We start from the raw sequence: 25,415 nt of genomic DNA, 5'->3' as shown, positions 1-25,415 counted from the left end.
GTTTTTACAGTTTTGTGCATTTTGCTGGTATAATTTTTTGCGAAATGTCGATCTGAACAAGAGGGCAGCCAATTATTTGCGAGTACCAATTTTTGCGATTTTACTCTCATTCGCAGAAATAGCAGAAAATATGCCACCTTAAGGTAAACGTTTATCGACAAAAGAAATTGGTCACGAATAGATTTCCTAAAGAGCATGAATGAATGTTGTATATATAATACCGTGCCCTGGGCGACATGTGATCTACCTGCTATCAGTGTAGTGTAGCCATTGGCTAGTCCAATAATTTATTGATCATGCAGTTAATCGTAATATGGGGCTCCCCTAGAACTACGTGAATATATACATTAGACTCTATTAATTAAACTCTAATCTAGATCTCATGTCAGAATAATATTGTTGTGTTGAATTTTACCAGAATTAATATTGTAGTAAAGTTTACAGAGAATATCAACAATAAAAAGAAGTATCAATTCTCCATCTTACAATCTCTAGAGTTACTCTCTGCAATCCATAATTATATGGAGAAAATGCTCCAAACAAGAACAGCTACCTTTCATTGAGATTGGTCATTGGAGCTGGATGTCCCTAACGGCGAGGGGGTTATCAGAATCGTACCCCCTGTGAGTGGTGTGAGCTCGAGGGATCAGGGATTTAGAGATAACATTGATTCAGTTTTCACAGTCAATTCATGGCACTCAACAAAATAATACAAAACTCAACACTTCAATACTAAACACCTGTTTCTAGAATGTTCTACTAATGCACTTGTCAAAGTAATAGACTCGCAAGCCGTCACTGTTGCAGGCGAACAGTAGACTGGTCAAACTCCGTATTGAGACTCGTGTTGCACAGTCAGCATATCAGAAAATATTTTAAGTGGCTTGTGGTAACCGCATGCGGTTAGTTGCCACAAATATCGTGGTAAACGTTACACGAGTCTCAACACGGAGTTTGACCAGTCTACTGTTTGCCTTTAACAGTGACGGTTTGCGAGTCTATCAAAGTAATGCCCCACCTCCCCCCTACCGGGAATAAGTGGGGATTAGACTTGAATTTGCTCCCCTACCTAGGGGACTTAGACAGATCACTTAGAGATCACCTGATGCATGCATTGGGTCAAAGGTCAATTAAAGATCACATGATATCTGCCCACACTCTTCCTTCCAACACGTATACAGTGACTAGTCGAGCGCCGCTGCCCTCCTTGAAGGAGGTCGGGAATCAAGCCTATCCACAGTTTTGTTCTGGCCTGTTACGCAATAGTATCATGAATATCATTCATTCTATGTGGGTGCTAACCAATAGCGATGAATATCATTTATTAAAGTGGGTGTTGGCCTCGCGGCCCTCGCCTCTCAGTCAATCCAACGTGTGCAAAATTCACATGTGGTACAGTTGAGTGGGTGTGATCAATCCCCTTGAGATACTGCAATCTGATTGGAGCTGGAGGAATTGTTGGATTTCCAACAACAGAACAAAACTGTGGATCTCTGCCTTGACTTCACTAGCTCTATAGGAGTAAGCTTATAGCTGTCAATGTAAGAACATATTTATATAGTGATTCTGTACTTGTTATCTTCTCGCTACAGTGAAACCATGATGAGTTCTATAGGAGGAGAACAAGTCGGCACTCCTTCCCTCTCACACTTATCACACAGGGAAACTATTCTAAGTCTCGTTCAATCTCTAATGTCGGTGAACACACATGAAAAGAAGCCACGATGTATTTTTGTGGGCACATTCTGGATTGACCCAGAAACATGAAAATTTAGTGCCTCGAAAAGTGGTTTACATCCAGTATCTATATTGTAGGGGTGTGGTCGTTTGAACCTATCCTTGAAATTTAAAGTAAAATCCTTGAAATGTTTAGTTTAGGCAATCCGCGAAAATTCAGTGCCTCAAACATGACCCAGATTACTGATCAGCCATGCATACAATAACGGTTTACTTCAGCCTTCAAATCAATTTAGGGTAGGTGATATTGAGGCAAATCAGTATCCTTTATTTTGGTCATGCTGCATGTGTAGAGCCATGACTTCTTATTCTCACCCTATACACATATAGGCAACGAGGATGATCATGGGTGTGAAAATCAATTATGCACTAGAGACTTGCAAGAAGTGTTTTCAAACTTGATGGAGGTTGTTACTAGTTGGTTTAATTTGGGGCTCTCTTTGGGAATTCAAGTTGGCACACTCAAAGCCATCAAATCTAATGAAAGCAACGACCAAGATCGCTTGCGTGAAATGCTGACCCACTGGTTGTAGTACTCACCTTCTCGTACATGGAGTGACATTTGCAATGGCCTCAGAAGTGACACTGTCAAACAAATCAATCTTGCTGATAAAATCGAGGAGAAATACAAAGGTGAATAAATAATTATAATGGTGCATGTATTCCTTGTAATTCCATACCGTATAGCGGGTAATTTTCGGGGGATAAAATATTCGTTATTTTCGTGGGCAGGCTGACCTCCACGAAATTTTAACGTAGGCGTGGCTTATCGGAACGTAGGAATGCCGTGCAGCCACGAGACTAAACGAAATTTTTATTCACGAATACCACCGTTTCTCGAGTTGAACGAATTTTTTACCCCACGAAATTTACCCGCTATACGGTATTGTAATAATTGTTGCTTAATTTTTATACATGCCCAAATCTGTAGGCTCACTGTCAGTGGCCCCTCCACAAGTGCCCAACCTGATGAGTGCACTAGCAATACCAGGTCAGCAATCTGGCCGGGACTATCATCAATGGCCACTAGCCCCCATTTTACCACCGCTACAAGGCACAAACAATTTTGAATTTAACATTATATATAGTTGGTGTTTTCCCCATTTTGACCAACCATATGCTCTCCAATCACAAATACATGTTGCTAGTAGACACTTGTCCTCATATCAGCACAGTATAATTATACATGCAACAGCTACCAATTAATAATACAAAACATGTTCCCCATGCAGAGCACTCGTCCCGACCACACCCCCTCACTGGTGAGAAGAGAGAGGCCACTGAACACACTGAGCAAGGTGAGACAGTCAGTTGTTGTGATGGTCTATTTTACTGGTGAGTGTCTCCATGCAGTTCCCCCCAAGAGACCTCGGTCAGAGGAACAGTGAGGGAGGAGAATGGACTACGTACACTGTCCAGCTCGTCTGTTGATGGTCACCTCCTCAGGAACAGATTGAGGAATAGTACACGAATTTATGCTTGACACCCTCCATAATTGTTTGCCCAGTTACGAGTCGAATTTTCTTCCATAAAATTAATTGTTTGTTCATTGCTAAATTACGTTTATTGATATAGAAGATTATTTTTTCATTGAGGAAAGTCTCTAATGCCAAAATTGAATACGTATACAGCATGATTAATTATTGTTGAACCCTAAAATTACAATGTACGCTGTACATGCATGTATAATATATCGTTCATATCAGAACTAGCTATAGTGTTCCGAATTAAGGCCAGTGAGTATTATTAATAATCAAGAGGGGTCCATTCTGCAGACATTGTCCATGCTAGCAGCTCAGCCACATCTAGAGGGACACAATAATTAATTAATAGAGGTCGTAAAATTAATGTGTGGGTGTGTGACATACGTACATGTTTAAACTGCATGTAGTTCACTGAGTTAAAAAAGAATAGCACGAAAATCTTACCACATTTACTGTTTGAACATTCATTTACCAATAACGAAGAAAACACGTTTTCAACAGATTCAGTGTCTGCTTCCACAAACTTAATTTCAATATTAAGCCACTGGAAGCTAAGCTTACAATATCTGCGATGCTCCGATGTTAAGTTGACCCCCGCACAATATGAGCAACTTTTTAGTTCTCAACTCAATTGTCCGATACTTAAAGAACTCGATATCCAAAGTGAAATAAAGGGCCAATTTGAATATTTTTTTACCCACCATGGCCAGCACTTGCAATCACTAACTTTGGATTGTCGTGATAATGCCTGTGAAGTTTTACGTTCTCTCAAAGACAATCGAATACATTCCATTAAAAGCCTTAAACTTAAATGTCACCTTGACTGCGATTTTTATGAAGCTATTGGTGAGTATCTACAGACTGACACATCTCTAGAGGAATTGACACTGCGTTGTGTTGATTTGAAAAGTAACATGAGTCATTTATGGCAGGGACTGCAACTTAACACATGTCTAACTAAGCTAACTACTTTACGTAATTATTATAGTAATAAAAGAGGCCCAGATTATAATCTCGGAACGCTTGAACCTGGCCCAAATGTTTCAACTTAATACAACTCTACAATTCATTGAGCTTATGGTTTTTATGCAGTTGCCAATGGATCTACTACCCGCTTTGAAAGCATTGAGAGAAAAAAATACAGTAAAACACCTAAAGCTGTATGTGCCATCATCCAACACTGAGTTCGATATCCCTATTCCATACACTGTTACCACTGAAGAGGCTGAAGCTGTTGGTAATGTGTTAGCCAAGAACAAGACTCTAGAAGTGTTTCACCTCAAAGCTGAGATCACCGAGTGCTCCTCAATTGTCAGGGGGCTGTTGGAAAACAAAACACTGAAAGAATTCGGCACTTCTGAGAAGACAAAAAAGAACATTGTCACATGTCCCGAGTACGTTGATGTCAGACGAAGAATTGTGTTTATTTGGTAGTATGTATGACTCCTGTTTTATGTTATGGTCTAGTTTGTATACTAAATCTTATAAGTCTTCCCAATCGGTGGCTATCTTTCTTATACATGTACAGTATATTTTTGTGTACCATTGGGCAGAGAGTATAAACTCTATACAATAATTATACACTCCATAATTATTTATGTCTCTAATAGCAATTGTTTTTGATCGTTTCGTTGATTTGGTAATTAAAATCTTCTCTTCAAACAACATATTAAAATTTAATGACACGACTATAATTATAGATTTCATTTTTATCCTTATACTTGAAGCATGATCATTTCCAGACAACATAATTATAATAGGCTATTGCATGTTCACAAAGTTCTGGATGAGGTTGAGTGCTCTCTCCGGCTGATCAAACGGGAAAATGTGCCCACCCCCTCTCACGACCACCTGCATAAACTTGTTCACTGTCCTCACACACCCGGCAACATCATCTCCTATCTGTGAAGGGAGAAATGTGTGTGTGGGGGTTAGGGTTAGGGTTAACCCGAACATAACAAAATTAGAAACCTTTAATGTGTGTGTGTGTGTGGGGGGGGGGGTGAGAACAAGAATATGTGTGTGTGTGTGTGTGTGGGGGGGGGGGGGTGAGAACAAGAATATGTGTGTGTGTGTGTGGGGGGAGGGGTGAGAACAAGAATATGTGTGTGAGTGGGGGGGTGAGAACAAGAATATGTGGGTGTGTGTGGGGTGGGGGTGAGAACAAGAAATGTGTGTGTGTGTGAGGGGGGGGTGAGAACAAGAAATGTGTGTGTGTGTGGGTAGCCTCGAGACCAGCCGTTTGTTATCTGAAAGAACACCTGGTCAAGTTCCAATGTAGCACTCATTCTATGGTCCAGGAATTTCTTGGACCGGTAATTGCCCACAAAGGTCCGCACAAGGTGTATTACCCATGAATATCATTATGATGCTATAAAACGCTGACTCAGCTAGAACGAGTGCTACATTGGAACTTGACCAGGCGTTCTTTCAGATAACGAACGGCTGGTCTCGAGGCTATGTGTGTGGGGGGGAGGGGTGAGAACAAGAAATTTGTGTGTGTGTGGGGAGGGAGGTGATACAAGAAATTTATCTGTGGGGGGGGGGTGAGAACAAGAAATTTATCTGTGGGGGGGGGGTGAGAACAGGAAATGTGTGTGTGTGTGGGGAGGGAGGGGAGAACAAGAAATATGTGTGCGTGTGGGGGGGGGGTGAGAACAAGAAATTTGTGTGTGTGTGGGGAGGGAGGTGAGAACAAGAAATTTGTGTGTGTGTGGGGGGGGAGAACAAGAAATGTGTGTGTGTGTGGGGGGGGTAAGAACAAGAAATGTGTGTGTGTGTGTGGGGAGGGGGGTAAGAACATATACAAAACTAACAACCTTTAATCTGTCCACCTCAGCGTGATAGCCATAGCTGAGACTGCCGACGTGAATGGCTCGTCTGATGTCAGTGGTGTTGATGAAGGGAACGTAGTAGTTAAAATAGGCTGGACGAATAAGAAATATTGCATGTGAAGAACTGTCTTAAATAATCAATTTGCATGACCAAAATGTCAGCAATTGCCCTCTACAGTTCTTATACTGTAACTAAATTAAATGCAGTGAAACTTGTCTATTGTGGTCAGCCTATAATCAGGCACCCTTTCCAATACAGCCAGGTTAACAAGCTTCAGAGTCTCCATAGCATGTGTTTGAACCAGACCACCTCTTTATTATAGCCACTGTTGGTCTGCCCTTGCAAGGGGTGACAGCTATAGATTGGTTTCCTTACACAAGTATACACACAGGGAGAAACCAATCACCCCAGGGCATGACATTTCAACAACACCCTACAATACTTAAGTCAGTGTTTCCCCCAGTGTACAGTTCAAACAGGGTGGCAGGCTAGACTATGGCTTGGGGGAGGGGCAGCATGTATTACTGCTAATCTTTCTTGCCATTATTTGCCATGCACACAGCTTCTCAATGTCCTCTAACACAGTGCATGACCACAATAGAGATAATTGTATAGTCCAGGACTTCCCCAAATTCAATCCATACACACAACTTAACTTGTACAGATTCCCAAATTCAATTAGCTACTCAAACAAGAGCCCTTTAACCAAACACTGGTTAAGTATGTACCAACATAAGATAAATAATACAGTAGAATGTTCAGTACACTACGTATAGGTAAAAAGAGTATATACCACTCCAAACAGGACTGTATACTTCTATCCAACACTTTCTGACATACTCTATCAACATACGTGTACCTAGCGAGGTCCTGAATGTTGTAGTAGTTGGTGGATCCAGTCATGTTGTACAAGTACGTAGGATACGGTATCAGATCTCCGTTGAGCAGAGCATCAAAAATCTGCAACAGTCGGCACAAACATGTTATACCTACTTTGAGAATGTGAAATGGATTTTGGATGCTGAGCTTCTGTGAATTGGCCACCGAATAAACCGTAACAGCTGCGTTCAGTAATAGCTTAGACAAGCACAGAGCTGGCTACAATGTTCACTAACTGCTAGGTACTGAACCCTGGTGGACGAGAGGGGGTACGTGATGCACATACATTGTAGTTAGTCAGTGGCTTCAGTAGTTGGTTCCTGTACAGGTACTGAGTACTAGAGTTGCCTCTGTGACTAGAGTTCTGATGCTGTGTATAGTGTGTGTACCTTGAAGCCATCGTAAAACCGTTCAGCTTTGATGTACTGCACAGCCGTGTTGGTCCTTGAATAAATGTAAGCGGCTTGGTTTTCTCGTCAGCCATTCTAAACTGGAACACAAGGTCAGCGTACGCATTCATCATCACTTGCGTCCGTCCCTGTGTGTGTGTGTGGGTGGGTGGGTGTCTTATCTGTAAGTTACTTGGTTGAGGTGATTTTATGATAATAAACCTCAGGAATTGTCTAGAGGTTTTGTGGTGGCGATGGGAGTGTGTGTGTGTGTGTGTGTGTGTGTGTGTGTGTGTGTGTGTGTGTGTGTGTGTGTGTGTGTGTGTGTTTGTGCGCGTGTGTGTGTGTGCGTGTGTGTGTGTGTGTGAGAGGTAGCAGCAGAAATAAGAATTGCTTTTTTATCTCTCAAATATGAAAGGTTGCTTTCAGAAAGTCAGAAAAGCGTTGAAATTGGATACCTGGAATTCAAGTTATGGCAGATGAAAGAGTCCCCGAACCATTGAATAAACGGAGGGGGGTTGTAGTTAAACATACATGTATCTTTCAACAGCCATAACTTCAGTACGTTAAGTTTAACTAGAGCACTAAGTGCTAACCCTCGGCTGTTCACATAAATCAGAATTAAGGGTGTTATGTTAGCAGGCTAAGCAGCAAGTAACGTACGGGAGCAATTAAAGTCTAGAGACTGAAAGTTTTGAGAATGGAGTTTAGTAGTGTACTGTGGACTAGGATCACAGCAAAGTCAGCAAAGAAGCCTAGAGTCTCAGTATAGCTCCTGTGGGGTATGCTCTGGGGCTAGGATCACAGCACAGTCAGCAAAGAAGCCTAGAGTCTCAGTATAGCTCCTGTGGGGTATGCTCTGGGGCTAGGATCACAGCACAGTCAGCAAAGAAGCCTAGAGTCTCAGTATAGCTCCTGTGGGGTATGCTCTGGGGCTAGGATAATAATTATAAGCAACAACCACAATCATAATTTTAGCTTTCTATTAGCGACCCTGTTCCATTGTTCTTGGTACGGGATCACTTCAGCTGTAAATAAGTAGGGTACCTCGAATAAAGGCCGCGTGTAGTTAGTTAGCTAGCTGCCAACGTGCAAGTTTAAGCTTCTTAGTTTTGCTCGCTTATATTCGACAACGAGGCTTTATATCAAAATCTGCAACTACGTATTAACTTGTTGGGTGAAGGCTATCCATGCTGTAAACGCAGAAGTAGACTCATGTGCCACACATAAACAAACAAACCAGATGACTACTATATACCCGCTGGCCACGGCACAGCCTCGGGCAATTATGCATAGTACTATGATAAAGCTATACAGCTATTTTGAACAGCCAGACGACTGACGCTTACCCTCCCCTTATTGGGATCAGTGTCAAAGTATGAGGTCTCAAAGGGGAGTACAGCAAACCAAATGAATTTATTCCTAAGTATGTGAATAATGGCCTTGACCTTCTAACACAAGATCGCACTAAAATCTATCTATAAGTACGAATATGTGCCTTCAACAAATCACATCACAATGATTGAGTATACTAGGAAGAAAAATTGCTAATAATTCTAATAGGCAGAAGTGTCAAAGTATGAGGTCTCAAAGGGGAGTATAGCAAAACTAATGAATTTATTCCTAAGTATGTGAATAATGGCCTTGACCTTCTAACACAAGATACGTACTAAAATATATCTATAAGTACGAATATGTGCCTTCAACGAATCACATCACAATGATTGAGTAACTTTAAAACAGTACACGGACCAAAAAACCATATTTGCTAGCAATTATACTGTAGGGAAGCACCCTAATATTGATGACTCCTCACTAAATTAATACACTCCATGACTTAGTAGTTTCACACCTCACACCCCTCACCCCTTACACCTCACACACCTGTCCTGCAGTACTCTGCCCATTATGATGTCATTGTTTTACTGAGCATATACGATGTTATCCAAAGCCCCCAGATACCGGGGGATATTAGCGCATGCGCAAGCAGTCGATACCAGGCCCACTTCCCTGGTGAAGTGCGGCCTGGGATCGAGGCTACTGATACAGTGGCCATCAAAAATACTAATGTCAGTCACTAAATGATTCACACCAGTGTTGTGTACAAATTTGGCAAAAATACATTAGACATTATATTAAGGCTAAGGGGGTGGAGACACGCCACTACCGTCTTCCTACCATACTGGTTTATATAATCCTTCACTGAAGGAGATGAACTCTATGTATGCATGGCAATATTATTTTTTTAGTATGCTAGAAATCGACTTAAAGAAACTCTGACTCACATTTGATGGTGTGATAGGCGTTCTCCCTGGGGAAGGTGAAGCTCTTGCCCAGTTTGACTCGGTATTCCTGACCTAGTTTCACTGGGAGCTGCTCAGTAGAAGCAACTTCAGCCATAGAACAAGACAGGAGAGACAACTCCAAACCAAATTGTTGCATACGGTAAAGATCATTAAAGAAATAATTAATGAATATCTTTGCAAAAAAAGGGGAGGGTCTCGTAGTCAAAGGTCAAGGCTAAACAAAGATTATTTGTTCTGACTGGCATTAAGTCTGCACTGAACGCTACAGAAAAAGCTTCTCAGCAACTATTTGTCTTGAATCTTGGAGCTGCGCAGTTGCATGGTCTTCTGACAGAACCATGAAGATAACATCTCAGAGACATGCCCGTTATTTCTCAAATGATCTGGACGACGATGTTACCCTGGTTTTCCCTAAGCCTAGTTGGCAGCTCAGAGCCAGCCTTGCCTCTGTGTTGATCACCCCTGTCCTCTACCAACTCTACTTCATTATGGTCACCATCAGATACATACTCTTCTTACAAACTTTTTCCTGTAAGTCAGTGAAGCATACTCACCAATAATTGCATAACATTTCTTATCATACACTTTGGTATTATACAGAGCATATTACGGGGCATAGGCCACATTATAATATAAAGGTCAGTTTTAAACAGCATTGCTTGGTATTCACGGAATCTCGTGACACACACTTGTGATGACACAGCACATGAATATAGCACATGAATATTTATGGTTTAGTGAACAGGCTATTTAGCTGACATTAATTGGTCAGAAACATTAATTTTATAGAGGTCTCATAATACTCCCTTGTACTCTACTCATAATTAATGGGAAACAGCCATTAGTGTATTACTTAATTGGTATTCACGGAATCTCATGACCCACACTTGTGATGTCACAGCACATGAATATATTTATGTAACTCTACACAGCTCCCCCACGTCCTGCTTGTCCTGTGGTTGACTTGAGTTGGACCGGAGTGTTTCCTTGTGAGCTGGGATGGAGGGGGAGTGCACTGGCCGTTCTCATTCTGTCAGCTGTGCTTATCACCTGCTACTCACTCATCACTGCCTGCTTGGTGAGATGGAACCCTCGGAAACAATGGAACTCAACCACATCAGGTAATCAATTATATATTTACTGCCACAATAATTATAAACGTCACTCTTACTTTTTAGTTTTTGATACTCAAGAAAAGCCGACCCAGTTCCAAGTGAGAGTTCAGAGCTCTAATCGGCCCCCCACTCTCAGTCTGTATATACTGTTACTGATATTCCGCTTACTGTTACAATCAGGAGATGTTGAAGCAAACCCTGGACCAACGTTTAGTAAGCAGTGTCTCTTTATGTATGCGTATATAATACAAGTTGCTCGTCAGCTATTTCATAGAGTGTGCATGTATAAGCCATGTGTTGACATTGCACATTGCACTTATCATTTGCTTGTAATTGTTGTATAGGCACCATTCTGACTATCAATGATTTGCCATCTGTTTACGAGAAATTGATAAAAGCCGCCAAAAAGTGGTTCAACCTGGGACTTAAGCTGAAAGTAAGCCCCGACACCCTCGATAATATTGGTGATGAACATCGAGATAATGAAACCTGTTTACGGAAAATGCTAGCAGCTCGCTTGAATACTGCCACTCTCACCTATTCTGAAATATGTCAGAGTCTCAGAGCACCAACAGTTAGACGAGATGCCATCGCTAAAGCTATAGAGAAGGAATATACAGGTATTGAGGCTAACTTACGACCATGCTAAAAGCATTTCTATGAGTATAATTATGTGAATGGATAGTTTATAACCTAGTCACGAACGTACGTAAATTATGTACTTAAATACACAATTGTTTAATAGACTTATTTTCAGATGATGGTACTTCACCTGGGCCATCTAAGAGGCAGAAATTGTCCACAACGACTCCTGGACCAACCAGTGAGTTAGCGAATCGGTAGTTTGTGTGAGTGCATGGTGATAGAGTAAAGGACACATCTCAGGGATTGCTGCATTTTTTCATGTAAGACTCTGAAAGTTTGGGGGTGGAAGCGCAGTCCTATTTGTTGTATTTCTCACAGTTTACTTAGTTTTGAGGGCCCATGCATTATTGAAGATTCCACTGTATTATTACCTTCGCTTCATGATTATTCTTTTATACTGTAGATTCCAAATCTGATAATCGTTCTACCATCCAACCAGATGAAGCAATAAGAATTTATCGATCATACTTAACTAGTATTTACGATACAAGATCCCTCCCTGCTGATGACAAATATCCTCTCCAGTGTGTTAAAGACTTTATTAACCTAAAATGTGCGGATGTAAGTAAACATTTATCGAGAAAGGAAATTGAAGAGTCCTGGTCAAAAATAGTTCAAGGCAAGCTGGATAGATTTCCTAGAGATTCAATCACAATAGACCAAATAGCTTCCAAAGTAGAGGACAAATTCTCTAAACTAGTTGTCATTAAAGGGGCTCCTGGAGGAGGTAAGACGACTTTGTCATGGGAACTGTGCAGACGATGGGCTAATGGTAAAGTTTGGACAGATTACTCCCTCGTTGTGTTGCTCCGACTTCGAGATGAGAATGTTCAGGAAGCTGTAGAATTAGTTGATCTATTTCAATGTGAAAATATTGATGCTTCTAAAAATGTTGTTGCTACTACTATCATACAAAATCATCATGGGCAAGGTATTCTTTTCATTTTGGAAGGCCTGGATGAGTTGCCACCATTCTTTAGACAAAAAAATTCCATTTTTATGAAACTAATAACCGGACGTCTTCTGCCAGCTAGTACCGTGCTTGTTACCACTAGGCCCTGGGCTGTATGTGATCTACCTGTTACTTGTAGCTCAAGAGTTGATCAGTTCATTGAAATTTTAGGTTTTTCTTCCGAACAAATTCAAGAGTACATTGATCTAATGATCAAAGATGGGGCTCCACCAGAACTACGCGAATACATTAACTCTAATCCACGTATCTCTAGTGCAATGTATAACCCTCTTCATGCCAGAATAGTAGTCGAAGTTTACAGAGAAAACCATGAGAATAGCAATAGCATAATCCCCAACACAACAACTGAACTATACACCGAATACTGTCAAATTTTGATTAAAAGACATTCAGACAGTGATTGGAGTGGTGAGCTGAGTAAGTTACCTTCGTCACTTCAAAAACATTTTGATAAGCTCTGCCATATTGCATACAAAGGAATAACAAAAGAAAAACAACAGTTGGTTTTCTTCAAGGAAGATGTTGTTGATACTAACACACTTGGATTCATGAACAGTGTACATCCTTTACATAAGAAAAGCAACAGTTCTCCATCTTACAATTTCCTTCATCTAACACTTCAAGAGTTCCTCGCTGCATTTTACGTCTGGAAAAAGAAAACCCCACATGAGCAGTTGATCTTGTTTGAAACAAAGGCTGATGATGGATCATACAAAATGATTCTATTGTTTTTAGCTGGATTGACTGAACTGAAGGACCCATGGACACAGTGTGTACTTCCAACTCCTTATGTGTACTATGAGGAAGGATCATCAAAAGCCGAGAGAATGTGTAGATTCTCAAGTGATCAAATTCTGTGGATCTATGAAAGCCAAAATGTGCAAGCCATGAAGGACTTGTATTGTAATGTGCTGTATGAACTACCGCTATATGATCGGGATTATGATGATAATTGGAGAATTGATCAGTTTGCACTTGGTTATGTTGTAGCTTCTGCTCATTTCAAAGTAACTGAAATGGACATATTCGAGCTTAATAAATATGATGTGGATGAATCAATGATATTAGCAGGAATCAACAAAGCTTTGCCTTCTTCTAATCTAAGTGTAAGGCATCTGAAAATGTGTATCACATTCGAGATTCCATCTGCTTGGCATACACTCACTGATAGGATACTACAAGAATTAGAAAGCGTCACTATCAGTAATCGAGATATTGAAGTAGAATCATTGTATCGATTTGATGGGCCTGAGGTTCCATGTACATTAAAAATATTTGACACTATAGAGCTATCTCCAAACTTAAGTGTTGTAGAGCTAGATTTTGGCATCTCAAGAGACACTGTGATACGAATACTTGATATTTTGAAGCCAAAACACTGCTTGAAAGTTTTGAAATGTGCTCAAGTATCACCAGCTGATGAAGAGTTGTTGTCTGACTTCATTGCACATTCTAGTATTGAAATGTTGTTGATACATTTGGTACTATCGCCTCATTTTGAGTCACCCATCACAGATACTGATAATTGGTATATTTCAATTGGATTAAACGTGACTGAGTTAAAAAATAATACCACGAGAATCTTGCCACATTTACTGTCTGAATATCCATTTACCAATGAAGAAGCAAAAACAATGTTTTCAACACACGATGTGGTTTTTTCAGAGTCTACTATCAGAAACATAATTTCAATATTAAGCCACTGGAAACTAAGCTTACAATATCTGCGATGCTCTCACTATGTTAAGTTCACCCCCACACAATATGAGCAGCTTTTTAGTTCTCTACTCAATTGTCCGATACTTAAAGAACTCGATATCAAAAGTGAAATAAAGGGCCAATTTGAATATTTTTGTATCCCCCAGCACTTGCAATCACTAACTTTGGATTGTCCTGATAATGCCTGTGAAGTTTTACGTTCTCTCAAAGACAATCGATCAAATGCCATTAAAACCCTTAAACCTAGATGTCACTTTGACCGTGATTTTGATGAAGCTATTGGTGAGTATCTACAGACTGACACATCTCTAGAGGAATTGAAACTGGATTATATTGATTTCAAAAGTATCCCAAGTCATTTATTGCAGGGACTGAAAGTTAACACATGTCTAACTAAGCTAACAATTTCGCCTCGTTCAGGCTCAGGTTATAATCTCGGAACGCTTGAACTGGCCCAAATGTTTCAACGTAATACAACTCTACAATTCATTGAACTTACGTTTTATTTGCGGTTGCCAATGGAGCTACTACCCATTTTGAAAGCATTGAGAGAAAACAATACAGTTAAACACCTGAAACTCCAACTGTATGTGAAAATATCAGTACATTCAATACCATACACTGTTACCACTGAAGAGGCTGAAGCTGTTGGTAATGTGTTAGCCAGGAACAAGGCTCTAGAAGTGTTTCACCTCAATGCTGAGATCACCGAGTGCTCCCCAATTGTCAGGGGGCTGTTGGAAAACAAAACACTGAAACAATTCGGCACTTCTAAGAATACAAAAAAGAACATTGTCACATGTCCCAAGTACGTTGATGTCAGACGAAGAATTGTGTTTATTTGGTGGTATGTATGACCCCTGTTTTATGTTATGGTCTAGTTTGTATACTAAATCTGATAAGTCTTCCCAATCGGTGGCTATCTTTCTTATACATGTACAGTATATTTTTGTGTACCATTGGGCAGAGAGTATAAACGCTATACAATAATTATACACTCCATAATTATTTATGTCTCTAATAGCAATTGTTTTTGATCGTTTCGTTGATTTGGTAATTAAAATCTTCTCTTCAAACAACATATTAAATGACACGACTATAATTATAGATTTCATTTTTATCCTTATACTTGAAGCATGATCATTTCCAGACAACATAATTATAATAGGCTATTGCATGTTCACAAAGTTCTGGATGAGGTTGAGTGCTCTCTCCGGCTGGTCAAACGGGAGAATGTGCCCACCCCCTCTCACGACCACCTGCATAAACTTGTTCACTGTCCTCACATACCCGGCAACATCATCTCCTATCTGTGAAGGGAGAAATGTGTGTGTGGTGGTTAGGGTTAGGGTTAACTCGAACATAACAAAATTAGAAACCTTTAATGTGTGTGTGTGTGTGGGGGGGGGGGGTGAGAACAAGAATATGTGTGTGTGTGTGGGGGGAGGGGTGAGAACAAGAAATGTGTGTGTGGGGGGGGGTGAGAACAAGAATATGTGGGTGTGTGTGGGGGGGATGAGAACAAGAAAGAATATGTGTGTGTGTGGGGGGGGGGGGTGAGAACAAGAATATGTGTGTGTGTGTGTGTGTGTGGGGGGGGCGGTGAGAACAAGAATATGTGTGTGTGTGTGGGGTGGGGGTGAGAACAAGAAAGAATATGTGTGTGTGTGTGTGTGGGGGGGGGGTGAGAACAAGAATATGTGTGTGTGTGTGTGTGTGTGGGGGGGGGGTGAGAACAAGAATATGTGTGTGTGTGTAGGGGGGTTAGGGTTAGGGTTAACCCGAACATAACAAAATTAGAAACCTTTAATGTGTGTGTGTGTGGGGGGGGGTGAGAACAAGAATATGTGTGTGTGTGTGGGGGGGGGGGGGTGAGAACAAGAATATGTGTGTGTGTGTGTGTGTGTGGGGGGGGGGTGAGAACAAGAAATGTGTGTGTGTGTGGGGGGGGTGAGAAGAAGAATATGTGGGTGTGTGTGGGGGGGTGAGAACAAGAATATGTGTGTGTGTGTGTGTGGGGGGGGGTGAAAACAAGAATATGTGTGTGTGTGGGGTGGGGGTGAGAACAAGAATATGTGTGTGTGGGGGGGGGGTTGCGAACAAGAATATATGTATGTGTGTGGGGGTTAGGGTTAGGGTTAACTCGAACATAACAAAATTAGAAACCTTTAATGTGTGTGTGTGTGTGTGGGGGGGGGGGTGAGAATAAGAAATGTGTGTATGTGGGGGGGGGTGAGAACAAGAAATGTGTGTGTGTGTGTGTGGGGGGTGAGAACAAGAAATGTGTGTGTGTGCGTGGGGGGTGAGAACAAGAAATGTGTGTGTGTGTGTGTGTGTAGGGGGTGAGAACAAGAATGTGTGTGTGTGTGTGTGTGGGGGGTCAGAACAAGAAATGTGTGTGTGTGTGTGGGGGGGGGGTGAGAACAAGAAATGTGTGTGTGTGGGGGGGAGGTGAGAACAAGAAATGTGTGTGTGTGGGGGGGAGGTGAGAACAAGAAATGTGTGTGTGTGTGTGTGGGGGGTGAGAACAAGAAATGTGTGTGTGTGGGGGGGAGGTGAGAACAAGAAATGTGTGTGTGTGTGTGGGGGGAGAACAAGAAATGTGTGTGTGTAGGGGGGTGAGAACAAGAAATTTATCTGTGGGGGGGGTGAGAACAAGAAATGTGTGTGTGTGTGGGGAGGGAGGGGAGAACAAAAAATGTGTGTGTGTGTGGGGGGGGGGTGAGAACAAGAAATTTTTGTGTGTGGGGAGGGAGGTGAGAACAAGAAATTTTTGTGTGTGGGGGGGGGGTAAGAACATATACAAAACTAGCAACCTTTAATCTGTCCACCTCAGCGTGATAGCCATAGCTGAGACTGCCGACGTGAATGGCTCGTCTGATGTCAGTGGTGTTGATGAAGGGAACGTAGTAGTTAAAATCAGGGGAGGCTGGACGAATAAGAAATATTGCATGTGAACAACTGTCTTAAATAATCAATTTGCATGACCAAAATGTCAGCAATTGCCCTCTACAGTTCTTATACTGTAACTAAATTAAATGCAGTGAAACTTGTCTATTGTGGTCAGCCTATAATCAGGCACCCTTTACAATACAGCCAGGTTAACAAGCTTCAGAGTCTCCATAGCATGTGTTTGAACCAGACCACCTCTTTATTATAGCCACTGTTGGTCTGTCCTTGCAAGGGGTGACAGCTATAGATTGGTTTCCTTACACAAGTATACACACAGGGAGAAACCAATCACCCCAGGGCATGACATTTCAACAACACCCTACAATACTTAAGTCAGTGTTTCCCCCAGTGTACAGTTCAAACAGGGTGGCAGGCTAGACTATGGCTTGGGGGAGGGGCAGCATGTATTACTGCTAATCTTTCTTGCCATTATTTGCCATGCACACAGCTTCTCAATGTGTCCTCTAACACAGTACATGACCACAATAGAGATAATTGTATAGTCCAGGACTTCCCCAAATTCAATCCATACACACAACTTAACTTGTACAGATTCCCAAATTCAATTAGCTACTCAAACAAGAGCCCTTTAACCAAACACTGGTTAAGTATGTACCAACATAAGATAAATAATACAGTAGAATGTTCAGTACACTACGTATAGGTAAAAAGAGTATATACCACTCCAAACAGGACTGTATACTTCTATCCAACACTTTCTGACATACTCTATCAACATACGTGTACCTAGCGAGGTCCTGAGAATGTTGTAGTAGTTGGTGGATCCAGTGATGTTGTACAAGTACGTAGGATACGGTATATCAGATCTCCGTTGAGCAGAGCATCAAAAATCTGCAACAGTCGGCACAAACATGTTATACCTACTTTGAGAATGTGAAATGGATTTTGGATGCTGAGCTTCTGTGAATTGGCCACCGAATAAACCGTAACAGCTGCGTTCAGTAATAGCTTAGACAAGCACACAGCTGGCTACAATGTTCACTAACTGCTAGGTACTGAACCCTGGTGGACGAGAGGGGGTACGTGATGCACATACATTGTAGTTAGTCAGTGGCTTCAGTAGTTGGTTCCTGTACAGGTACTGAGTACTAGAGTTGCCTCTGTGACTAGAGTTCTGATGCTGTGTATAGTGTGTGTACCTTGAAGCCATCGTAAAACCATTCAGTTTTGATGTACTGCACAGCCGTGTTGGTCCTTGAATAAATGTAAGCGGCTTGGTTCTCGTCAGCCATTCCAAACTGGAACACAAGGTCAGCGTACGCATTCATCATCACTTGTGTCCGTCCCTGTATGTGTGTGTGTGTGTGTGTGTGTGTGTGTGTGTGTGTGTGTGTGGGTGGGTGGGTGTCTTATCTGTATAAATGTAGGTTGCTTGGTTGAGGTGATTTTATGATAATAAACCTCAGGAATTGTCTAGAGGTTTTGTGGTGGTGATGGGAGTGTTGGGAATGGGGAACAGGCATTAAACAGGTGTGTGTGTGTGTGTGTGTGTGTGTGTGTGTGTGTGTGTGTGTGTGTGTGTGTGTCCGTCCCTGTATGTGTGTGTGTGTGTGTGTGTGTGTGTGTGTGTGTGTGTGTGTGTGTGTGTGCGTGTGTGTGTGTGTGTGTGTGTGTGTGTGTGTGTGTGTGGGTGTCTTATCTTGGACTGTATATGATAATAAACCTCAGGAATTGTCTAGAGGTTTTGTGGTGGTGATGGGAGTGTTGGGAATGGGGAACAGGCATTAAATAAATGTGGTGTGTGTGTGTGTGTGTGTGAGGGGTAGCAGCAGAAATAAGAATTGCTTTTTTATCTTTCAAATATGATAGGTCTCTTTCTGAAAATCAGATAAGCGTTGAAATTGGATCCACAGAATTCAAGTTATGGCAGCTAAAAGAGTCCCCAAACCATTGGGGAGCTATTACACTTTGGTGCCCTTAGTGACTTTTGCTACAGTAGGTTTTGTCTATAATTGTAAGCAAGCAACTCCATTAACCTGGGCTGTAATAATTATAGAGGGTGTCCTAGTGGTTAGTGTACACACATAATACACTTGACTCTGCCTGAGTGTCCTACTAATAACCTGATGGCCTTGAGTTGGATGTTGTTACTGATCCTCTCCAGTACTGCCTCCCCAGACACAGTGTCTATGATGAGCACACACTATTTAGTGACAGGCTTCTTGGGTCCTCTGAACTGGGCCACATCATCAGTCCACTCAGCCTGTGTGGAAGTGGAGGGGGGCAGAATGATTGTAGTTATAGTCAAACCTGTCTATTGTAGTCACCCTCTATAATACAGCCACTCAACATCTCCATAGCATATAATTATGTGTTTGGACCTGACTGTGTTAGGAGGCCACCTCTCTATTGGCAAACACGCCTTACAATAAAATAGATGATTGGAGAGCTCATAATTGTAACTACACAACTACATGTACTTGCTTATTAAGTTGGCTCCTCCCTAGAAACCTACTAATAGATCTAGCTCAGTTGCTGTGAGATAGCAAATAGTGTGTGATATGATGCTGGGCTAGTTGTACAGTACCCCAGTGTACCACCACGGTGACTGCTCACTTCCCTAGATACAACCTCAGGGTATGGAGGAAGTGATTGTAGCTAAGCTACAGTTATCCCCTCACCTGTACTACTGGTATAGTTGTACGTTCACTTCATTATCAGCCACTCGCAGTTTACCAGGCTTTGTGGGATCCACTGACAGAGGCTTGAAGTCATCTGATACAGTGGCCATCAATGTCAGTCACTAAATGATTCGGTAAAATTCGGCTGAAAAAATACATTTATTAGACATTATATTAATACTAAAGGGGTGGAGACACGCCACTACAGTCTTCCTACCTGGTTTATATAATCCTTCACTGAAGGAGATGAACTCTATGTATGCATGGCGATAATTATGATTTTTTTTTAGTATGGTAGAAATCGGAGAAACTGTGACTCACATTTGATGGTGTGATAGGCGTTCTCCCTGGGGAAGGTGAAGCTCTTGCCCAATTTGACTCGATATTCCTCACCCAGTTTCACTGGGAGCAGTTCAGTGCAGTAGAAGCAACTTCAGCCATAGAACCGAGGCCAAATTTGTTACATACGGTAAAGATCGTTATTGAAACAATTGAATGAATAACGTTGCAAAAAAACGGGGGAGGTTTTGTGGTCAAAAGAGCATGCACAAGATTCTCTAGCTCTGACTGACATTAAATCTGCACTAAAGAAGTAAGCTTCAACCACAACATTAAATCTTGGAGCTGGCACAGTTGGTCTATTCCTGACAGAACTATGAAGATGACATCTCAGAGACAAGCCCGTTATCTCTCAATTGATCTGGACGATGATGTTACCCTGGATTTCCATAAACCTAGTTGGCAGCTCAGAGCCTGCCTTGCCTCTGTGTTGATCACCCCTGTCCTCTACCAACTCTACCTCATTATGGTCACCATCAGATACATACTCTTCTTACAAACTTTTTCATGTAAGTCAGTGAAGCATACTCACCAATAATTGCATAACATTTCTTGTCATAGAGTAGAGGCAGAACCAATTATGAGAAGTGCTTCAGCTATTCTTAATAGTCTTATTAATAATTTAACTCTAGTATTTTTTTCCAAAAGAAATTTTGAGTTGTATGCTTGTGTTGACAGAGATTCCACAACAGTTTGTTAATTGACCAAATTTAAGTGTGGGTGCCAAGTAAAATTCATTAGGTATTAATGTTAAAACTGTATATTGGCAGAATAATCACTATAATTATTTTATTATCAGATATTATGTTAGAACAGCCAATTAGGGTTTAAATTAATTACTAGCAATGGTGTCAGTAATACCCCCCTGTCTCAATACCCAAACCACTTTAAACACTAAATACTAGCATTAGCTGTAAACAAAGCACTGTCACTAATTTGTTTGCTTATATGCAAAGCCTATTGACCATAATTATAGTAGTTAGTGAACAGGCTATTTAGCTGATTACTGCAAGTCAGACATTAACTACATTAATTGTAGAGGTCTCATAATACTCCCTTGTACTCTACTCATATTACGGGCTACAATTACACTTAAGGAAACAGCCATTAGTGTATTGCTTAATTGCTATTCACGGAATCTCATGACCCATTACCAATTGTAATGTCACAGCACATGAATATCATTATGTATGTAACTCTATACACAGCTCCCCCACGTCCTGCTTGCCCTGTGGTTGACTTGAGTTGGACTGGAGTGTTTCCTTGTGAGCTGGGATGGAGGGGGAGTGCACTGGCCGTTCTCATTCTGTCAGCTGTGCTTATCACCTGCTACTCACTCATCACTGCCTGCTTGGTGAGATGGAACCCTCGGAAACAATGGAACTCAACCACATCAGGTAATCAATTATATATTTACTGCCACAATAATTATAAACATCACTTTTACTTTTTAGTTTTTGATACTCAAGAAAAGCCGACCAAGTTCCAAGTGAGAGTTCAGAGCACTAATCGACTGATGTTGCCCCCCACTCTCAGTCTGTGTATACTGTTACTGATATTCCGCTTACTGTTACAGTCAGGAGATGTTGAAGCAAACCCTGGACCAACGTTTAGTAAGCCGTCTAAACCATGTGTATGTATATAATTATTAATACAAGTTGCTCATCACAGAACATATACGAACCACGTGTATAACATTGTGTACTTATTATTTGCTTGTAATTTTTGTAGCCTCAATTCTGACTCTCGGTGATTTGAATCTTGCTTATAAGAACTTGATAAAAGCTGCTGGAGACTGGTTCGACCTGGGACTTGATCTGGGATTAGATCCTGGGACCCTCAAAGATATAAAAGATGAGTATCGCAGGAACAAGGATTGTCTACGTGAAATGATATCTGCTCGCCTGAAGACTGGCCCTCTCACCTATTCTGACATATGTCAGAGTCTCAGAGCACCAACAGTTGATCGGAATGATGTCGCTGAGGCTATAGAGAAGGCATGTACAGGTATAAATAGTCATGAGGCTAACCTTGACCAGCATTTCTATGCAGTATACCGCAGCCTAAAGCCGGGAACGTAACTTAGATATGTAGGACAATTGTGAGGCTACTAGCAATATAGACCACACTATAAGCATTTCTATGAATAGTCAACAGCACTTAACTATGTGAATGGATAGTCCACCTCGTCACGAACACTTATATTATCTTTATGTATACTTCAGTCAATTGTATATATAATTATAGCAGATGACGATACTTCACCTGGGCCATCTAAGAAGAAATTGTCCACACCGACTCCTGGACCAACCAGTGAGTTAGCTAATCGGTAGTTTGTGTGAGTGGTGATAGAGTAAAGGACACATCTCAAGGATTGCTGTATTTGTTCATGTAAGACTCTAAAAGTTTGAGGGTGGAAGCGCAGTCCTATTTGTTGTATTTCTCACTGTTTACTTAGTTTGGAGGGTCCATTATTGAAGATTCCACTGTATTGTTACCTTCACTTCATGATTATTCTTTATACTGTAGAACCCAAGTCAGATAACCGTTCCACCATCAAACCAGATGAAGCAATAGGAATTTATCGATCATACTTAACTAGTATTTACGATACAAGATCTCTCCCTGCTGATGACAAATATCCTCTCCAGTGTGTTAAAGACTTTGTTAACCTAGAATGTGCGGATGTAAGTAAACATTTATCGAGAAAGGAAATCGAAGATTCCTGGTCAAAAATAGTTCAAGGCAAGCTGGATAGATTTCCTAGAAAGTCAATCACAATAGACAAAATAGCTTCCAAAGTAGAGGGCAAATTCTCTAAACTAGTTGTCATTAAAGGGGCTCCTGGAGGAGGTAAGACAACTTTGTCATGGGAACTGTGCAGACGATGGGCTAATGGTGACGTTTGGACAGATTACTCCCTCGTTGTATTGCTCCGACTTCGAGATAAGAATGTTCAGGAAGCTGTAGAATTAGTTGATCTATTTCAATGTGAAAATATTGATGCTTCTAAAAATGTTGTTGCTACTACTATCATACAAAATCATCATGGGCAAGGTATTCTTTTCATTTTGGAAGGCCTAGATGAGTTACCACCATCCCTTAGACAAAAAGATTCTATTTTTATGAAACTAATAACCGGAGACCTTCTTTCTAGTTGTACTGTTCTTGTTACTACTAGACCCTGGGCGGCATGTGATCTACCTGCTACTCAGTGTAGTTCAAGAATTGATCAATTCATTGAAATCTTGGGATTTTCTTCAGAAGAAATTCAGGAGTATATTGATCTAATGATCAAAGATGGGGCTCCACCAGAACTATGTGAATACATTGACTCTAATCCACGTATCTCTAGCGCAATGTATAACCCTCTTCATGCCAGAATTGTAGTTGAAGTTTACAGAGAATGCCACGACGAAAGCAATAGCATCTTTCCTAACACAACAACTGAACTATACACTGCATACTCTCAAGTTTTGATTATAAGATATTTGCATGACAAACCAGAGAGTGATTGGAGTGGTGAGCTGAGTGAGTTACCTTCGTCACTTCAGGTACATTTTGATAAGCTCTGCCAAATTGCGTACAATGGAATAACGAAAGAAAAACAACAGTTGGTTTTCTTCAAAGAAGATATTGTTGATGCTAGCACTACACTTGGATTCATGAACAGTGTACATCCTTTATATAAATCCATAATGAAAAGAAACAGTTCTCCATCTTACAATTTCCTTCATCTAACACTTCAAGAGTTCCTCGCTGCATTTTACGTCTGGAAAAATAAAACCCCACACGAGCAATTTATTTTGTTTGAAACGAAGGCTAATGATGGATCATACAAGATGATTCTATTGTTTTTAGCTGGGTTGACTAAACTGAATGACCCATGGACACAGTGTGTACTTCCAACTCCTCATGTGTACTATAAGAAAGGATTGTCAAAAGCCGAGAGAACGTGTAGATTCTCAAGTGATCAAATTCTGTGGATCTATGAAAGCCAAAATGTGCAAGCCATGAAGGACTTGTATTGTAATGTGCTGTATGAACCATTGCTACGTGATCCGAATATTGATCAGTTTGCACTTGGTTATGTTGTAGCTTCTGCTCATTTCAAAGTAATTCTAATGGACATGTTCAAGTTTAATGACCGTAATGTGGATAGATCAATGATGTTAGCAGGAATCAACAAAGTGTTGCCTTCTTTTACTCTAAGTGTACGGCATCTGAAAATGTCTACCACATTCGAGATTCCATCTGCTTGGCATACACTCACTGATACGATACTACCAGAATTAGAAAGCGTCACTATCGGTAATCGAAGATCAGGAGATATTGACGTTAAATTTGATGGGCCTGAGGTTCCATGTACATTAAAAATATTTGACACTATACAGCTATCTCCAAACTTAAGTGTTGTAGAGCTAGATTTTGGCATCTCAAGAGACACTGTGATACGAATACTTGATATTTTGAAGCCAAAACACTGCTTGAAAGTTTTGAAGTGTGCTCGAGTATCGCCAGCTGATGAAGAGTTGTTGTCTGACTTCATTGCACATTCTAGTATTGAAATGTTGGTAATACATTTGGTACAAGCGCCTTATCTTGCGTTACCCATCACAGATACTGGTAATTGGTGTATTTCAATTGGATTGAACGTGACTGAGTTAAAAAGGAATAACAAAAAAATCGTACTGTCTGAACATTTGGTTATCTTTAATGACTCAAACGAAATGTTTCCAATAGAAGATATAATTTCAATATTAAGCCACTGGAAACTAAGCTTACAATATCTGCGATGCTCTTTCGAACTTCCCTTGACCCCCGCACAATCTGAGCAGTTTTTCAGTACTCTACTCAATTGTGCGATACTCAAAGAACTCGATATCCAAACGAGAACAAACGTCGAATTTGAATATTTCTGTATCCCCCTGCACTTGCAATCACTAACTTTGGATTGTCCTAATAATGATGCCTGTGAAGTTTTACGTTCTCTGAAAGACAATCGATTACATTCCATTAAAAGCCTTGAACTTACATGTCACCCTGACTGTCATTTTGATGAAGCTATTGGTGAGTATCTACAGACTGACACATCTCTAGAGGAATTGACACTGCATTATGATTCCAAAAGTAGCCCGAATCATTTAATGCAGGGACTGCGAGTTAACACATGTCTAACTAAGCTAACAATGTCACTTCAAACTTATAGTATGGACTCAGATTATGATATCGGAACGCTTGAACTGGCCCAAATGTTTCAACTTAATACAACTCTACAATTTATTGAACTTGTGGTTGATATGCAGTTGCGAATGGATTTACTACCCGCCTTGGAAGCATTGGAAGAAAACAATACAGTTAAACACCTGAAACTCTGTTTGTATGTTCCACTAATCACTC

The 25,415-nt window shown here is 40.9% G+C and overlaps 1 protein-coding gene and 2 long non-coding RNA genes across 5 annotated transcripts; 2 read left to right on the top strand and 1 right to left on the bottom strand.

The window, feature by feature from the left end:
* Positions 1 to 1,035: 1,035 nt before the first annotated feature.
* LOC135347282 (uncharacterized) lies at positions 1,036 to 3,183 on the top strand. Of its 3 annotated transcripts, none has more exons than XR_010398329.1 (5): positions 1,036 to 1,521; positions 1,593 to 2,370; positions 2,669 to 2,791; positions 2,970 to 3,035; positions 3,091 to 3,183. It is a non-coding gene; the product is annotated as an uncharacterized LOC135347282 (long non-coding RNA). The 3 variants fall into 3 exon arrangements; XR_010398330.1 differs by having other exon boundaries at positions 1,036 to 1,541; XR_010398328.1 differs by having other exon boundaries at positions 1,036 to 2,370.
* A 1,711-nt stretch (positions 3,184 to 4,894) lies between these two features.
* On the bottom strand, positions 4,895 to 9,843 carry LOC135347283 (uncharacterized). The gene is made up of 3 exons (XR_010398331.1): positions 9,610 to 9,843; positions 6,041 to 7,473; positions 4,895 to 5,123 (listed from the first exon to the last, which is right to left on the bottom strand). It is a non-coding gene; the product is annotated as an uncharacterized LOC135347283 (long non-coding RNA).
* Positions 9,844 to 9,968: 125 nt separating this feature from the next.
* On the top strand, positions 9,969 to 15,165 carry LOC135347250 (uncharacterized). Its single transcript, XM_064545141.1, has 6 exons — positions 9,969 to 10,161; positions 10,563 to 10,751; positions 10,809 to 10,958; positions 11,090 to 11,365; positions 11,503 to 11,568; positions 11,794 to 15,165. The coding sequence occupies exons 1-6, from the start codon at positions 9,969 to 9,971 to the stop codon at positions 14,937 to 14,939; spliced, it is 4,020 nt and encodes a 1,339-aa protein (XP_064401211.1). The 3' UTR covers positions 14,940 to 15,165.
* The last annotated feature ends 10,250 nt before the right edge of the window (positions 15,166 to 25,415 follow it).

The sequence above is a fragment of the Halichondria panicea genome, chromosome 14, assembly GCF_963675165.1.
Source record: "Halichondria panicea chromosome 14, odHalPani1.1, whole genome shotgun sequence".
NCBI lineage: Eukaryota > Metazoa > Porifera > Demospongiae > Suberitida > Halichondriidae > Halichondria > Halichondria panicea.
The sequence above is the reverse complement of the archived record's forward strand: the minus strand, read 5'-3'. Positions and strand labels throughout refer to the sequence as shown.

Bases quoted from the DNA above. Each gene is read 5' to 3' on its own strand.
- LOC135347250 (XM_064545141.1), top strand. From the start codon at position 9,969: ATGAAGATAACATCTCAGAGACATGCCCGTTATTTCTCAAATGATCTG. The intron at 10,752-10,808 runs GTAATCAATTAT...CTTACTTTTTAG, and splicing joins ATGGAACTCAACCACATCAG to TTTTTGATACTCAAGAAAAG. The intron at 11,569-11,793 runs GTGAGTTAGCGA...TTTATACTGTAG, and splicing joins AACGACTCCTGGACCAACCA to ATTCCAAATCTGATAATCGT.